Genomic DNA, 17,351 nt, shown 5'->3' on the forward strand with positions numbered 1-17,351 from the left:
GCAATTTAAATGCAGCCAATAATTCGTATTACAGTCTAGAATAGTGTAAGAGAAATAGTCTTAATAAAAACAGTTCGAGTAGAACAGTCTGTTCTACTAACTGTCCAACTGTTCTACTAATGATGTTATCATTCAGTTATCATGTCATAAAACAGATTATTGGTTTAACACTCAAAAGAGACAGTCTTAGTTGCACTGTCTGGTTAAAACAGTATTTGTAAAAAGATCCAAGTAGAACTGTGTTTGAGAAGTCTTATTCATGACACAGGCTATGCTTTTGTTAAATAGTGGAGATACCTCCTTTCATTTCCAGAAGTGCAAATGTAATGGGGGGGGGGCAGCGGAAAGAGGCAACACAACCAACTTTGCAATTGTTTTTTGACGAGAAGACAAATGCAGGTATACAAAAATGATTCAGTCTGAATTACGAATAAGAACATTCTTTTCGCTTTCCCGGACGTTTACACTAACTGAAATTTCACAAGGAACTGAGAGGAAGGAAGTGTTTTGGAGGGTAATTCCATGTTACTTACATTTTAAATGGGATCAAAAGGTTACGAATAGTTTAAGTCTAGTTGAATGCATCAATTGCCAATGCGAGTCTTTTTCATTCAATATTAATGACTTGCACATCACCTAGTTGTTGGATTAGTTAGAGAAAGCAAGGATTGCAGGGTACTCAGAACACAGGGAAAGCAAAGGACACCCTGAACCTGACATCTCTCTCTGGGCTGTCTGCTGTACAGACGCCAACTTTTGTTCAAGGAGATTTCTTAATTTTCCCCAGTGAACGAATTGGGTGGACTTCCTATAAACTTTTTTTCTTTACCGAAGAAAAACCCATTTTACTAGTAAAATGTTGTGATCAAAGTTGGTCAATGTATGTAGTTAATCCACCCCGACAGAGCAACCTGAATAGTCCTACCGAAAATCACTGCAGTAGTGAAGCTCCTCTGTTAATCAGCCCAAACCGGGCCGCTGACCAATCCCGTAGCACACGCCTGTCACGTGTAATAAAAGATGTCCGCCTCCTCGAATAATTACCCTCATCGGTCGCAGCCGTGTGGAGAAAATGCTCCTCGATGAGATAATCCCTAGGATGCGAGTGTATCGTGATTATAGTCCATAATCCGTTAAAGCCGAACTAATTGCACTTTTATTGTAAGCATGCAGTTCGACCGACTCAATAAGAGATCTTACTTTCTTACCGTTTCGGGCATAATTGATGAATGTGTTGGAGGGGGGCGAGTATTTTCCTCTAATGACCACCAGTCGCAGTCACGTGGAAGGCCATAACCCCGGCTTCACTGTTGCTCTTTAAAGGCACCCAGTGCAACTTTCGAGGCTTAAAAATAATCATTCAATTTCTAGTCTTTTTTTACACGTAAGTTTCAATAACTCCATACCATTACATACCGACATTCAAGCAGCAAACATGAGACGTCGTTGTGTGGTGAGAACTGATAGAAAATCGATAACAATGCCGCCATTTTCTTTATTTTTTTGTAACCTACAATAAATAAAGCAGGCTTCCAGTCAATGGAAAAATGGCTTCTCCCCACCGGCGATTGTTGTTTACGATTTTCTATCAGTTCTCACCACACAACGACGTCTCATCTTTGCTCCTTGAATGTCGATATGTATTGGTATGGAGTTATTGAAACTTGCGTGTAAAAAAAGACTAGAAATTGAATGTTTATTTTTCATTGAATGTTTACATAGTTGCACTGGGTGCCTTTAATTAAAGAACAAGTTCCCCACTGAACTCATTAAGCAGCTCAGTGGCATGTAGGGGTGTATTAGGCTGTTATTGGGCAGCCATGTGTGAAGAATACTGTTTATTTAAATGTATGGCTTAATGGGGATACACTTCGCTGACATTCAATATATTGAATCCTCAGAATTATGACGTCCATTCTTTGAAATATGCATTCCAAAAGTTTATTATTCAAGTTAAATCTTTCAACGTAAGAAAAAAACAAAACATGCTTTTCTTTAGTTTTTATCTAAACAAACATTGCGAGAGTACGGTCAACCTTTTAAAAATGATTCACCAAAGCACAGTACAGATAATAAGCATTTGTGGTGTTGCCTAACCTCAAAAATATTCTTTTGTGAGAAACAACTCCTTCAGTAGCAAAATACAAAAAAAATTCTCAACATTTTGGAAAAACATATGCTGAACCGATTTCTTTAACTCCCTCATACATCCTACATAGTTGTCTCCATTAGTGTGTCCACCATCTTTGGCAGGAACACTTCAAGGAAATGAAAGAAGTCCCGGAAGTGGTCCTTCCCCTCACTGGGGGGGTGGATCTGGAGAAGGACCTTGGTGCTCTGCGTGGCGCCCACCAGCTTCGCCTGGACCCTGAACACCAGCGGCACTTTCACCCTAGGCTGCTTCTCTAAGATGTGCTCCGTCACCTGGGTCTCCAGCGCCGTGCTGCTGCCCTCCGGCCTGGAGTCCACCGTCTCCTTCACCAGCTCCCGCCTCACCTTCCTCCGGCCCGCCCACACCGCGTGCGTCTGGCTCCACGTCCAGCAGGGGGCGCCGGGCTTGGGCCCGCGCCCCAGCCTCGCTTTCTTCCCCTGGGGGGACGTCGAGGCGTCGCTGCTCTCCGAGGACAGGGGCCTCTTGGATCCGACGGCGGCGGCGGTGCTTCGGGGGCTGTCCTGCCCCGCGACGCCGCTGTCGTTGGACGTGTTGAGCTCCTCTGAGGTGGCGTCCATGGACTCGCACGATCCGGGCGCCGCGTCGGCGTGGCCCGGGTCCCCCGCCGGCGTCGGTTCCGTCAGGGACCCGGGGCCGCACTTGAGGACGTTCTGGAAGACCTGGACCACGGCCACGCAGACCCTCTGGAACCAGAGCGGCCGGAAGTCGTCCCCGGCCTGCTGCAGCTGGGCGCGCAGCCCCTCGGGCAGCAGCGCCAGCCTGAAGGGGATGCTGATGCTCATGTCCTTGTCGGCGGAGCCGTCCTGGTTCTTGTGCTTGGGCCCTTCGCCGTGCGGGGTGAAGAGGCGCACCAGCCCCCAGGGCTTCCCCTTGGTGGACTTGCGGAGGTACTGGAGGCTCCGGCAGTACTTCTCCGCCTCCTGGCACTCCCTCTGGAAGTTGAGCTGGCTGCGCTCGCTCAGGTTCCCCGCCACGTTGTGGGAGAGCTCGAAGGGGTCAAGGAGGTTGAGGGGCCCCAGCTTGAGGGCCTGGTTGTGGGGCTGGCGGGGTTGTTCTTCCTCCATGGCCTCCTCCTCCTCCTCCTGCGTCGTCTCCTCCCTGGCCTGGCCGATGAAGGAGGTGACCGGGAGCGCTCGGCCCTCCCGGAGGGAAATGACGCTGCCGGCAAAATCAAAGGTGGCGTAGAAGGAGAAGAACGCAGCCAGCAGCACACCTGCCGACACGCCCAGAGAGAAGAGCCGACATTGTTAGGGAGGGGGAACTGTTCCCGCAGAGGAACAGGGGATCACACATTGCTTCTGCCTGCCATTGTAGAAATGGTCGTGTCGAGAAACGAGCAAGTCACGTGATAGCAGACCTGTTTAAATTAATATAAAAAGGCTAGCCCGATTTTGCTACTGCTCCAACATATACCTATATTGTTGGGGGTTAAAGAAGGTTCTAGCTTTAGACTGGGGTTTCACTCTGGGTTTCCCCAGATTGTACCACACATAGGCAGGGCCATTTCAAACTGCTCTAGTATCATGCAGCGGACTATTCATCATTTAAATAAACATTGGTCTAACACCAAGAACATCATGGCCTCTAATCTCTACCAACCAGATGGGATATCATATGATGAAAATAACTTAATTTGGGACCTGAGCCCAGGAACTTACAGAGGTCCTGCTCATTCTTGCTGGGAGGGACAGCGAGGGGCTGGCTGGGAAAGGTACAGTCCCACCCTTCAATCACACACTCCTCCTCTTCACCTGGAAGGAGACATGGTGGTCAGGGACCGGGATACGGTGGAAACCATAGCACTGGAAGTTAGTTAGTTATAGAGCCTGTTGGATCCCAGTAGTGCTGCTTTAACATAGAAGGACTGCTGGGCTCCAGAAGCTCTGCTAACACATGGTTATAGCAGAACGGTATCCCAGGTCATGGCTCCTGCATCTCTTCCAGAGTGCGCTCATGAATCAAAGTAATGACCAGATGAGGGTGCTGCTCTGGGGCTTACAGGCCATGGCTTTGAGCTGGTCCACCGTGGGCAGGACCGGAGGATCGCTGTTCTGCAGGAAGAAGATCACCAGCAGCGTCAGGGCGTAGTTGTTGAGCAGCGGGCCAGCACCGCCTACGTTTCCTGTCCCGTCAAAATAAGAGTCACAAGTCAGAGCCAACAAACTAAACAGAATTAAGCTCCGACGTAGAAATGTTCAGCTGATAAAGTTTTAATTTGATCTTTTTAAAATAAATATATTTTGGTATCTCCAAATGCTGGCCAAGACAAAAACAAAATGCATGTGCTTCTACTGCCACCTGTTGAGGGAACACAGCAAGTGACACTAGAGCTGTGTAATGCCTAGTTAAAACTTGTTCAAAAAGGGAGAAACTTGTTCCATTATACCATGGTAAACTGACATTTTAAATATTGTTATTAAACGGATTTCTGTAATAATAGTGATTTCAGATATTCCGTTTTGTCCACCATTTTAAAACATGGTGGAAGGCACTAACAGGACCAAGGACCCATGCGTTGCGGTGGGATTCTCCAGCAGAGATAAAGGGGGTCCTACCAGCCAGCTGTTTCTGCCTGGCCCAGTAGCGAATGGTGTAGACCAGGGGCCTCAGCCGGGCGTCCAGACCAGAGCAGAGCTGCAGGTAGCGGGTGTTCCTCACCGCCAGCCTGGGAGGGAGGGGGAATATACGTAAGAACATGTATACTAAAACCACGATTTATTAGCAGTGTTTAAAAAGCTGTGACTTTTACCAGAGTAAAACTATTGATTTACTAAACAAACCAAAAATGTGTACATTTTTGGTTTGGTTCAGTGCAGCGCGGCAGAATGGCCATTAACAACGTCATGTTAGTTGGTGGTCAAAGAAGTCCAGGGCAGTAAAGTACGAGGTCATCCGCTGACCTGTTGTTGATGCTGATGTCCCCCTGGAGGTCCAGCTGGTGGTAGTGGAACTTTACCACGGGGAGCCGGGCGCTGGCCACCACCTGCACCTTGTGCACGCCGGGCACACACTTCTTCAAGATGGCCGCCACCAACTCCAGCAGATCGGCGGGAGACGCCGTGGACAGGTCGATGTCCGACAGGATGGAGTCCTCCGAACGGCCGTCGTCCGAGGAGGCCTCCGCCACCTGAGAGACAGCCAGAGACAGGTAAAGAGACAGATACCGAGCTTCAAGTTGGGTTAATCAACTGAATGATGTTGTTGAGTGATCCATTCATTCCTCCCGGTGTACCGGTTCTGTGGAGGACTTGGCGCGGGCCTGGAAGGTCTTGGTGTTCTCCAGGTCTAGGAACAGGTCCAGGTCACAGGAGTGGATCCCAAACGTGTTCACGGAAGAGCCGAACGCCATGATCTGGCTGTCTGTAAAATACCAGGTGGGAAATGTGTTTTATTCATTACAGAGCTAAGTGCAGGTTAATGTCTTCAATCAATGCACATTGTGTGCTCTTAGAAAGAAGATGAACATTTTCTGTAGTTTTTTACTGCCGACAAGTTCTAAGAATAGCAAACTAATGTAGTTATACTGGGCGCGGCACACATTGTACGATTAGATCAAAAGGGGGGAAACCTACATAAGCACCCTGACACAAAGCAGAGCCCTTTTAAAGCTGGGATTCACACACATCTCCCAAGATGTACAAAATGAAAGTTTACCAGGGAAGAACTCTGTGAAGACCTCCTGGATCAGCTGGACCAGCAGCGCTCGGGCATTCCTCTTGTTCTCCGTCAACTGAATGCGCTCCACCACACAGTGCATCTGCTCATTCACCTGGGACAAAACGCAATATTCAGCTGACCACATCTTCTGTCAATACATTATTACCCCCAAAAGTCTACTAATAATAATAAGTGTACTACTATTTGTTCAATTATTTCCTTGGCTGATGAGTTGAGTAATGTCACCTATCTATGCTGCTCTATAGAATAGATTCTAAATGCAAAATGCAAGAAACATTCATGCAATTTTAACCTTAAGTGAGGTAACAACAAGATGATCATTAAATCACTGTAGATTAAATGTAATGAATGACAACCAATATCACATTTGTTATCTGATCTAGTAGCAAACATTACAACATAGAAACCAAATGTAAATATGGACTTTTCCGTTCACTAGACTAGTACACTGAAAAAAACAGGTGCAAACTAACACAGTACTGCAGGATGGATTCTTACCGTCTCAGCCTGAACCAACACCGGTTTAAGCCGCTCCAGAACCTCTTGGAGGTTTTGGAAGTCTGTCTTCTTCTTGTTGATGAGCTTAAAGCCCTTCTTCTCCCGTGGCTTCACCCGCAACCTCTGGCCGTTAATTTCGTGTACCAGCTGGGACAGGGCGGTCTGCTGGCCTTCAATCTCACTGAACTGCACGATGGCGTATACGCCCTGGAACAACAGAATGAGTTCATAGTTATAATAAAGTGATATGATAGAAAAAACATGCAGGTGAGTTTTTGTACTTGACATTGCATCTTTTATCTTTAATCTACACATATGATGAGATGTTTTCATTAACAGCGAACATAAACACATTTGATTCATTTCTCAACCAACCACTTTCCCTTTGGTCTTTTTCTCCAGTTTTCGATGGATTCCATCAATCCATCTTAAACAGTGGTTATGCAGGATTATTAAAATTATACTGGCTACAGTTTCAATCAAGCACCCAACCTTGTCTTTGTCAAAGATGACATTTTCGACATCTCCGAAGCGCTGGAAGTATTCTGTGAGTTGGGTCTGAGAAGTGTCCTTCTGGAAGCCGCTGACGAACACGCTGCGTTCCTCCTGCGCCTGCCGGGTGGCGCGCACGTCGGTCAACGTCTTGTGCTTTCGCCCTTTCACATGCTCATCCAAACTAGGTTCTTTAAGAGATAATGTATAAATGTTACAATATGTATGATCTCTGACCCAGGAGATATACTAGTCTGATTTGGTGCGAGATAAATAAACAAAAGAGAAAAAACACTGAATGTTTACGATCATAAAATTACTGAAAGTCACAATAATGGTACTTAACGTTAGCTACTTACTGTTTGGCATATCGATGTTGCATAGTTTGCAATGAAATCCTTTTGGCGTCGTTATTATGTCCACTTCCATAAGAGCAGTTTAATTTGGTATTTCTATAAAATCTAAAGGTCTCGACTCAGGAAAGACTTCCCAGATTCGTTAGGTCTTTTCTCAAATCTCCCTCCAACGAATGCCTTGCGTTACTTTCGGTCTGACTTCCAAATTAGTCCGTGCTATACATTTACCCCAATATTGGTTCCGCCAAATTAATTTGGTTGAACTTTGAGTGCTCCTTATACGCACGGCATAACGATTTATTTTCTATTCCTCATAACCGAATTATAGACAACGGCTCGTCTATTCATAATATAAGGATCTTATGTTAAGAATAATAATATCGAATTTGTAATTTTATTTTCCTGAGGTTTTTCCCTATGCTCTCCTCAATCAAAATATGTTTGCTTTTAATAAGTACCAATAGTAATTTACAGTAGTTTTAGTCAGAAATAATAGCCAAGCAGACAATCTTTGAAATTGTAATTTATTTTAAAAACGTTTCTCACAAAACTAAAAAAAGAATCATTAGATAAAATCAAAAAGCAATATACATGTATGAAAAAACAACAACATTAAGACAAAAGCACATTCTGCAGACTACCAGTGAACTGTTATAATAGAATAGAAAAGGTAGTAAACTGGTTGAGCTGCCTATAAAACCTTGGTGCCTCTCCTGGTGCGCTTCACAGGCACTGAGAGATCCTCCTCTTCAGCTTTGCTCTGGCCCTTGGACACGTTTCTTTTGGCCGCGACCACGGGGACCGCCTTCTCGGGAGCGGCTGCGACAGCGGCTTTCCTGCCACGGGTGGCCTTGACCACAGGCGCTGCGGTAGGAATCTCAGGAGTAACAGTCACCTCGTCCTCCAATGGTCTTGAGGATTCCTGGTCTTTGGGTGTAGACTTGGTCTTTTTTGAGACCCTTCCCTTTTTGGGCTGGACCTTTTCTCCCTCCTCTTCCTCTGCGGGCACTTCCACTGGAACATCAGCCGTTCCCACTGTGCCCCGTTTGCCTGCCCTTCCGCGAGCCGCGGGCTGCGCGGCGACGGCAGCGACCTCTTCTTCGACGACAGCCTCCTCCTGGGGGGGCTCCACGGCACCACGACGACCCCTCTTGACTGCCGCCGTGGCTGGGACCGTCACAGCAGCCCTCTTAGCCCTCGTCGCCTTAACAACCTTCTCTGGCTGTTGGGCCAGGGAGCTGCTGGTTGACTCGGTGATCTCCTCTTGAAACGGCTCAGGTTCCACAGTCTCCTCTGGAAGCGCGTTGGCTTCCTCCTCGACAACAACGGTCTTCGCTCTCCTTCCTCCTCGCTTCGGCTTCTCCGCGGTAGTAGGGACTACCGTCTCTGGCTCCTCAGCTTTTGTTGGCCGCCTTCCTCTCTTGGGTTTTTCAGCCGGGGCTGCGGTGGGTTCTTCGACCACCTCAGCGACAACAGCCAACTCCACAGGGGTCTCTTCCGCCTCCTCTTGCTGCTTGGCCTTTCTTCCCCGGGCTTTAGACGGAGCCTTCACCTTCTCAGGGGCCGAACTCTCCACCACTTGGAGCTCTTCGGAGGCCTCCTCCTCCTCCTCAACAGACTCTTGCTTGGTCTTCTTTGATCTCCTTGATTTCTCAGGCAGCTGCTTCACAACAGCCTCTGGAACGACCGGGACGTCTACCTCCGCCTCCTCCTCTTCTGGTTTGGCCTTGATTGACCTTCCCCTCTTGGCCCGGACCGGGGCCTGGGTGGGTTGTTCGGCAGCGACCTGTTCAACGGCGACCGCCTCGGGTTCTGGTGCAGCCTTCCTCCCTCGTCTGGCCTTCACCGTGACAGGGGCCTGCTCTTCGGGCTGAGCGTCAGCCGCCCCCTCACTGACCTCGTCCTCCTCCATCACTCCCACCCGAGGCTCCTGCTGGGCGGCCTTCCGGCCTCTTCTCGGCTTCGCCACTTTTACAGCGGGAACGGACTCTTCCTCAGGCTGGGGAACAGCCGTCGGCTGTTCAGCCACCTTCTTGGGGGTCCTTCCCTTCCTGGTTGCTGGAGTCTTGACTGGAGGTGGGAGTGCGGTGGTGTCCGATTTGACGGCCTCGGCTGCAGGAGCCTGAGGGCCGGTCTCTTCAGTGGTGGCGATCTCTGGTACGGCATCGACAACAGGTGCGGGCTTGGCGTTTCTCCCCCTTTTGGGCTTTAGAGGGGCTTCCTCTGGAGCCTCCTCGGCGAGGCTGGTGACGACCGGTGCCTCGACGTCCTGGCCCCCCGTCAGCTTGCCACGTCGGCTCTTCGCGGGGATCTGTTCTTCGACCTGAGACGGCGCTGGGGTTTTCTTCGCCGGTCTTCCTGGTCTTGCCCTGGCCGGGGTGGTCAGTTCCTCCACTGTAGCATCCTCGTTGGTGACCTGTTTGGTCGCTTTCACCTTCTTCCCTCGGAGAGATTTGCTCAAAGGCGCTGCGGCGGGGAGGGCGCTGTCTTGCACGACTTCCTTGGGGGCGGTTTCCATGGCAACTGGTGCGTCAGAAGAGACAAGTTCTGTTATAAGAGGAAATAAACAAATATTAGTATGACTGGCAAATAACCAATTCTGAAAACAAAATCAGTTTTGCCTTAAATGGTTCCATTATTCCACTTCTAGTAGTTCCTCTTGTAGCTTTTATGACACATGGTGTACTCCCCTTCGTGGCGTGGTTGTAGTTCAATTTGCACACTGCATTGCTACATTTACTCCACCTGTAATTCTAAGCTGCGCTAAATGAACGGACATAATTTGTTTTGTACTTTCCAAACACGTTAATAAATTGAGGGTGCCAATCTGTTAGTTGTGCTTTAAACATTATAACTTTCAAAAGTTGAGCATAGTGTAAGTAAACCTTATCGTTGGTAACATTAACCTTCAGAACAATATGCTTAAGTCACCAAGAGGTAAATCCTAAAGTTATCTTCAAACATTCTCCAGGAACACCTACCGGTGGCCATGTCTGCCTGGGCGACTTCCTCAATAGCATCTTCCGGTCCATCCTGTCAATGACAATTTAGACCCAGTAAGATTAGCATGAAGTTCAGAAGGTAAGAAAAGGTGAGACGGTCAATTATGAATAGACACTCTCAGACTTGTGAGACTGTTCTCATTCATATCAAGTATTCCATTACCTCAGCATTCTCAGTTGGTTTATCAGCAACAACAGGAGTTTCTTCAACCATCACCTCTTCGATGGGAGCAGTGTTTCCCTCAGGGGTTGTCAGAGCTTCCTCAACCACCACCTCTACAACAGGAGCGATGGTTTCTTCAGGAGTTGCCAGAACTACCGCAATCACCTCCGCCACAACGGGAGCGATGGTTTCCTCCACAACCACCTCTACAACGGGAGCGATGGTTTCCTCCACCACCACCTCTACAACGGGAGCGATGGTTTCCTCCACAACCACCTCTACAACGGGAGCGATGGTTTCCTCCACAACCACCTCTACAACGGGAGCGATGGTTTCCTCCACCACCACCTCTACAACGGGAGCGATGGTTTCCTCAACAAAGACCTCTACAACGGGAGCGATGGTTTCCTCAACAACCACCTCTTCAGGGGTTGCCAGTGGAGTTTCCTCAACCATCACCTCTTCAACGGGAGCGATGGTTTCCACAGGGGTTGCCAGTGGAGTTTCCTCAACCACCACCTCTTCAACGGGAGCGATGGTTTCCACAGGGGTTGTCAGATTTTCCTCAACCTCCACAACGGGAGCGATGGTTTCTTCCGGGGTGGCCCGAGTTTCCTGGACAACCACCTCTGGAACGGCACTGACCGGTTCCTCCCTCCGTTTAGGGGTCTGCAGGAGCTGCTCGACTCCCTCTAGATTCAGCTCTCCAGAGACCTTCTGCACTCTGGGAGTCTTCAGCAGTTTCCCCCTGAGGTCCTCCATGGGCTCGGACTTCTGCCTCGGGGTCTTCATGATCCGCTTCACGGCGCTGAGACCGTCTGGCTGCTGCGGCTTCTGCTTGGGTGTCTTCAGGAGGTTTCCCCGGAGGTCCTCGATGGGCTCGGCTTTCTGCTTGGGGGTCCTCGCGGCCCTCTGGGCGGGCTTCTGCTTGGGGGTGGCCTCCTTGGTGTCGACCACTTGGCTGGAGGCCTGCACGGCGTCATCCAGAGCCGGGGCCTCGGCGACGAAGCTGGAGCCCTCCTCACTCTGCAGGAGACGCTGCACCGCCTCGCGGTTGAATGTGCCGCGCTTTGCTGTGGAGCCAACGCCCATTGGGGAAACAACCATTTCACCTGTGCAACAAATATGTGCGGTTAATAGACAGTGTGTCACGGCTGAGCACTATTGAGTGCAAGTCAAGTGCGAGTCTTTTTCGGTGTAGTGCAAGTCTTTACCGGTCTCCTCTGGCGTGTTCATGACGGACATTTCGACGGCGGATGTAGAGAGCGCTGTGGCGGGAGTCTCTGTGGAGGTCTTCGCCATCAGGTCAGATTTCCTCTTCCTTGCGTTGACTGGGGTGGTGAAGATCTCGGCGATTCCTGAAATACAAACAAATATAAGTTGAGCGAAAGGTCATCCAGAGAACAGTGGCTGGTTAACCAACAACAGAACCATAATACCAGAACGTTGAACACAATGTCTTACCGGTCAGGTCTTGATCTACTTTCATGTTCTTCTTCAGAAGAGCGATATTCTGGACCAGCTTGGGAGCAGCCCCTGCTGCTTGAACGGCCCGTTGATTGAAGGCTTTGCCGACGACAATAGTGACAGGTGAATCAGCATGGCCAGTGGTCACATGGCCGTGAGGGCACTTCTTAGCAGGGGTCTGAAAGAGGAATGATAACAGGTCAACTTCAGGCTCACTTAGCAAATTTCAAGTAATTTCCGTATAGTATATTCATATTTCCGTCTAGATCGATTTTATTTATTTCACCATTTCAATAAAAGGCTTGTATTTAGAGAAGTATTATGAATTAGGTTATTTGGCTTATTTAAAACCACACCAACAATGCCTAAAACAATGTGAAAAAGCATTTCACTGCCCAAACAGGAGATCTGATTCAATATCTTGCCGGATAGATCACAATCCAGTGTCAGATCTGTAGGACTCAACATTAAGGCTTGGGCATCTACCTTTTCTACCTTCCAGACATTTCACGTCATTTTAGCATGAAGGACATTGTCTAGCTTAAAATACTTTCTGCTTAATAGGTAATTTACATGCTGGGTTTAAATACTTGGAGCCTTTAGATCATATTTACAGGAGCATGTTTGACAGGAGCAGAACCAAACAATAGTAATGCCAATACGTGTTCTTACCATGGGTAGAGCCACCACAGCCTTCTTCACCTTCTGTGGGGCAGCCCGACCCTTGCATAGGGCGACCACCGGCTTGGCCTGGCCAAACTTCACAATGTCCACCCAGGAATTCACAACTGAGGAAAGGGCACAGTTAATACGATACTCTACAACTCTAGACATGGGCATTTAAAATCAATTAAAATGAATTTGAGGAAAATATAAAAGACAAAGAATGAAGTATGTCCTTGATGAAAGATGGTTTATAATAACCAAGGACTTTATTAGCAACTCTATTTCTGTAAGGCTGACCAAACACTAAGAGATATGTGCAGTACATATTTCTGTAAGGCTGACCAAACACTAAGAGATATGTGCAGTACATATACATATCTTCCATTGTTATCCTTTTACTGTCATTATTTATGAATGAGTATTTGCGTGTTTGTAGATTCACAGGACATTACTAGATTCTAAGTACGGACATAATTTTAGAAACATACCCTTCAAAGATGCCCTTGAAACTCCACTTCTTCTGCGCAGAACCTCGGCCGCATTCTTCAGGGCGGTCTTGGGCGTCTTCCGAGCGATGCTCTTCCTAGCGATGCTCTTCCTCTTCAGGGGCAGTTTCGGGGTGGCGGTCTCCAGTTCGGCGTTGGGCGACGGCGTGTTAATGCGTGAAACGGAGAAGCGCCCATTGACGGTGGGAGACTGGTCGTTTGAAGGTGTGCCAGACTTGACCTTTGGCGACTTCTTGGCGGGCGAGGGAGTCTTGGCCTTTGGAGACTTGGTCTTCGGGCTTTTTACTTCGTCAAACTCCTGTGGGAATCAAAATATAATAAGTCAAATGAACAAAAAAAAACGAACGATTTTTTTTGTTGACACCTCGTTTTCCTCCTTGCTTTACCTTGACCAAGCCCATGGCTGAGGCCCGTCTGAGGAGCGACTGTTTGGGTCGAGCCACGCTGAGGCTGTGTCGCGGGGTGGCCCCCTTCTGCAGAGGGGAGCTCGGGGGCAGGCGTTTGTCAAACAGCTCGGGGCTCAGGTGGCTTCCGAATGACACGCGCTTCCTCATTGTCATTGGGCTGGCTGAAGCTTCCATTTCCCTTTTCTTTGCTGCCAGTATCTCTGAAAGATGGGGGAAAAGTCTACGTTAACAGCCATATATTCAAATACTTCAACATCCGGAAAATACGCATGTCGGAAACTGGCCAGAAAAGCATAGCATTTGTATTGAATATTTACCACTTGCTGCCGTCTTTGCTGCCAGCTCCTTCTTTAAACTGTGGGCCTTGATCGTCTTCTCAACACTGCGAGGTGACACCCTTGGAGAGGGCTTCACTGAGGCACGAGTGGGTGTGGCACAGGTCGCTTCGGCAATGGCATCCTGCGGGGTCTCTTCCTCAGGTGCTGCGCTCGCCTCCAGGGTGCTGGGGGTTTCGGCAGGCAGAGACAGACCCGTCTTTTTGGGCGTCTCCTGAGCGGGTAGGGAGGTTTTTGGAGTCTGCTTCTTCGGGGACTTTGCAGGTGCAACCACCTGGCTCTTGATCTCATCTTTGCTGGCGGTGCTCACCACGTCTGGTGTGGCAGCAGCAGGCTGCACAACCACTTTAGTGATAAGCCCGGGCTGAGACCTGGGGGTGCCGCTCTTGGTTGCGGGTGTCTGGGACTGCTGTCCGGACGGTTTGCGTGGAGTCACCAGAGAATGCTTGATCATCTGGTACAGCTCGTTGAAGGGGGAGTCGGTCTTGTCATCCTTGGACTCCACCTCCATGGTCTTATCCAGGGATCGCTGGATGTTGTCATTGTTTGCGCCATCTTTCAGACGGGGGCCTGAAATGATGCAGAGGTAATTAGTCGAAACGAAATAAAAAGGTGGTATTCTATTTAGCGAGTCTCTCAAATTCAATTTTTGAAATGCAGCCATTACTACCATTTTTATACAAATGCTTTACTTGGACAGGATCATGTACCTGTTGAGATCTCAGACGTCCGGTTCACTCCTGGGGTTCTCAACTGCTCGTGCAGAACCTAGGTAAAAGGTCATAGAAATTAACCACAAAGTGCTTTTTTTACCTGCACCAAACTAAATAAAACGTAATCAGTGAACATGTGATGAGTGTATGTATCCTGTACCTGAGTATCTGCTTTGCCAGAGACCGAAGATTTCTTTGGCGTCTGTTGTGGAGGAGACTCAAACCTAACAAAAGGGACATTCCAGAAGAGGGATTTTAAAAAGGAAACTTAGGGATAACAGCAACATCCTTCGCAATTTTACTATTGTTTATAGAGACCCACCTGAAAGAACGGTCAATAATTGTGATTACGTCACCATGCTTCAGACGTTCCGCCTGCTGCAGCTCTTCCCCGTTCACACGAGTCGGGTTCACCGAACTCATGTTAGTGAGGATCACCTAGAGCAGAGATCGCGTTAGTTACGTCAATATAAGAGCCCGAACGCCTCTGTTCTCAATCTTGTTGAATGCATGAAATGTGCAACAATGGGGAGAAGGCTCCCTCCCTACAACAACAAAACAAAAAGTACCTCTTTATTTTCATTCAGTTCCACCCGACAGTGTTCTTTAGATACATGAGGCAGCTGGATACGAATATCACATTCTTGCTTCCTGTGACAAAACAAACAAAAAACCTGTGATAAGTGCGTTGGAAATATGCATGTTTTCCAAGACATGCTTGACATCAAAATGGGTGAGGTCCAATGCATAATATATTTGGATGCAATTTATTCTATAAACATGTTTTGAAGCAACGGGGTCTGGTAGGAATTATTAATCCTCCAAACACGGGAAAGGCTCCAAGCATTATGTACCTGTACTATCAATGATCGTGGCTACAGACCAGCCATGGCCACTTTCAATGCATTACTAACGGCTGTACATACACTGAACCTAGCGACAGTGACGTCAGCATCAGTAGCCCCGCCCCCAGTCATTTCAAATGTATATGTATGGGTCAAGTAGACTTCTGTCAGGCAGCCTTGACATGTTCGGTGCAATACGCACGAAAACTGGCAAGTGATGATTACATTTACCAAAAAAAAAGAGAAATGGATGTGAAATCTATAAACATGCACTCAACTTGAATTACTATAAGTGGATTAAAGATAGCAAAATGCAATCGACTGGCAAATTCACCAAAACTTTGTTCACCATACCTTCCAAAGAGACATGTTGCAGTTAGAGGAAACTCAGTTCCATCTCCTCCTCCCCTCTTTATCACGACAATCTTTCCGTATGGCATTTTGAGTTACCTAAAAAGCAGAGATGTCATTGATCAGTTATGCTCCTAAAAGAAAAACAATGTACCTTATTGGGTAAATGACGTATACAGAAACCGAATCGTTTATACAAAGACATCAAGACCGGAGCTGTTCATCAGAAAGAAGAGATGAAGTGGTGGTGCAATACAGACATGTTCAGGTGGCGCTTCTACCCCGGTTACTCAATGAGGGCCATGCCTGAAGGACTACGGCCCCCCAGCATGCTCACAAGTCTAAAGTGAACTCTTTAGTAACTTACTGCGAAACGACACCGGTTCTTATATAGGTAAACGTACCTTTGTTCCATCTCTTCACTCTCAAACTTATTATAATTGTGTATTTTCTAATATATTGTCTGAGCCGGCAAATAATGCATTTTACTGCTTTTTATACTTTTTGTAACAATAACTTGAATGCACCTTTCGATATAAGGTTGGTGATGATGGCTATATTAAAACAGACTCAAGTCATAGCAACTTTACTGTTGAATCCTAAATAAACGTGAACATAAACCAACCGAGCCTCATGGGAAATTAAGCACATGGGGAAACGCTGTTGCAGTTTCAGACAACACAAGGTCTCCTAAAATGAAATTAATACTTCACGATTAAGGCTAAACAAGGACCCAATAACCCCTACTACTAACATGATAACCACCACTACTAACATGAATGTCATCACTCACATGCTGTTGGCCTCAAGATGGAAGCGGTCACGGCGAGGTGACATGCCATCTACAAGCCTTAATAATGTAAAAGGAAAACTTGTCCCAACCCCTTTTTCATGTCAACATTTTTCTAAACGCCTTGCTGCAGTAATAGTAGCCACTTGTTTTTACACTGGAGACACTGAATAGTTAAGGTTCGAGAGAAAAGACAGAAATGTGAGGCTCCTTAAACGTGTCCATGATAAAGTGTCCACGTGCATAATCATAGCCAACTCAAGGAGATCGGAGACATTTAAAACACGTGGGTCGTGTAGCAGAGTGCTATTTAAAACATGCGATTAAAGATGTTAGTATTTCGCACATAAACCACCTTACTAGTCGTGCATCAAATTATCGTGGCAGTTATTGCCATTCGGCGTCGTAGTCTCAATATTTACCTTCACAAACCTTTTAATCGACGTAGTCCATGTAGATCGATCCGAGCCCTGTAAAATTAAAATAACCTGAAGTCCACAAATTCATCAGATTTACTATGTAACTCCTAATTTAACTAAATCTGCTCTAACGCAGATAAACCGACGGCGGGCTAACTACGCTAATATTGTTCCTCTCCGCTTCACTTCTCTCTGTACACGGTGGTGAGGCGCTCCACGGGGTGTATCCATCCGCTACTCCACAAACTCAGCAATCATTCAATTCGAAAACGATAACAACCGAATTCATCAATGATAATGCGTTGCCAATATGTATTTTTTATATAGTTATGTTTATGCGTTTTAAAGAAAAAATAAACTAGATTAAACGATTGTATTTACACGAGGTCCTATTTTGTTTTCAATCTGAGCGGAGCAATACATTGAAAAGAAGGGCTAGTTTTTTGAAAAACATTTAAAATTCCGCGCGAAGCAGTACCATTGGTTTATT

General features: G+C 47.3%; 2 protein-coding genes and 1 non-coding gene across 6 annotated transcripts; all 3 read right to left on the reverse strand.

Moving 5' to 3' along the window:
- Positions 1-1,927: 1,927 nt before the first annotated feature.
- tut1 (terminal uridylyl transferase 1, U6 snRNA-specific) lies at positions 1,928-7,444 on the reverse strand. The gene is made up of 10 exons (XM_060036614.1): positions 7,201-7,444; positions 6,842-7,032; positions 6,350-6,556; positions 5,828-5,942; positions 5,406-5,533; positions 5,074-5,300; positions 4,729-4,838; positions 4,173-4,295; positions 3,832-3,924; positions 1,928-3,386 (listed from the first exon to the last, which is right to left on the reverse strand). Exons 1-10 carry the CDS (start codon positions 7,268-7,270, stop codon positions 2,212-2,214), a joined length of 2,439 nt encoding a protein of 812 aa, XP_059892597.1. The 5' UTR covers positions 7,271-7,444; the 3' UTR covers positions 1,928-2,211.
- Positions 7,445-7,707: 263 nt separating this feature from the next.
- mki67 (marker of proliferation Ki-67) lies at positions 7,708-17,068 on the reverse strand. Of its 4 annotated transcripts, none has more exons than XM_060036176.1 (15): positions 16,875-17,068; positions 15,656-15,751; positions 15,026-15,107; positions 14,779-14,894; positions 14,617-14,680; positions 14,454-14,511; positions 13,726-14,313; positions 13,388-13,608; positions 12,984-13,299; positions 12,502-12,617; positions 11,827-12,007; positions 11,577-11,720; positions 10,363-11,474; positions 10,179-10,230; positions 7,708-9,744 (listed from the first exon to the last, which is right to left on the reverse strand). In XM_060036176.1, the coding sequence occupies exons 2-15, from the start codon at positions 15,739-15,741 to the stop codon at positions 7,889-7,891; spliced, it is 4,992 nt and encodes a 1,663-aa protein (XP_059892159.1). In that variant the 5' UTR covers positions 15,742-15,751; positions 16,875-17,068; the 3' UTR covers positions 7,708-7,888. The 4 variants fall into 4 exon arrangements, with proteins under 4 accessions (XP_059892159.1, XP_059892158.1, XP_059892161.1 ...); XM_060036175.1 differs by having other exon boundaries at positions 16,865-17,068; XM_060036178.1 differs by lacking the exons at positions 14,779-14,894; positions 15,026-15,107; positions 15,656-15,751.
- On the reverse strand, positions 15,238-15,365 carry LOC132447118 (small nucleolar RNA SNORA71). Its single transcript, XR_009523048.1, has one exon. It is a non-coding gene; the product is annotated as a small nucleolar RNA SNORA71 (small nucleolar RNA).
- Positions 17,069-17,351: the final 283 nt, after the last annotated feature.

This window comes from Gadus macrocephalus, chromosome 18, assembly GCF_031168955.1.
Source record: "Gadus macrocephalus chromosome 18, ASM3116895v1".
NCBI lineage: Eukaryota > Metazoa > Chordata > Actinopteri > Gadiformes > Gadidae > Gadus > Gadus macrocephalus.

What these genes read in the sequence shown, in the direction of transcription:
- mki67 (XM_060036176.1), bottom strand. Translation starts at nt 15,741, where the DNA reads ATGCCATACGGAAAGATTGTCGTGATAAAGAGGGGAGGAGGAGATGGA. An exon ending in AACTGAATGAAAATAAAGAG is followed by an intron (nt 14,895 to 15,025) that starts GTACTTTTTGTT and finishes TCTCTGCTCTAG; the next exon opens with GTGATCCTCACTAACATGAG. An exon ending in AACCAACTGAGAATGCTGAG is followed by an intron (nt 10,231 to 10,362) that starts GTAATGGAATAC and finishes TGTCATTGACAG; the next exon opens with GATGGACCGGAAGATGCTAT.
- tut1 (XM_060036614.1), bottom strand. Translation starts at nt 7,270, where the DNA reads ATGGAAGTGGACATAATAACGACGCCAAAAGGATTTCATTGCAAACTA. An exon ending in TCATCTTTGACAAAGACAAG is followed by an intron (nt 6,557 to 6,841) that starts GTTGGGTGCTTG and finishes CTGTTGTTCCAG; the next exon opens with GGCGTATACGCCATCGTGCA. An exon ending in CCAGCTCAAAGCCATGGCCT is followed by an intron (nt 3,925 to 4,172) that starts GTAAGCCCCAGA and finishes GTCTCCTTCCAG; the next exon opens with GTGAAGAGGAGGAGTGTGTG.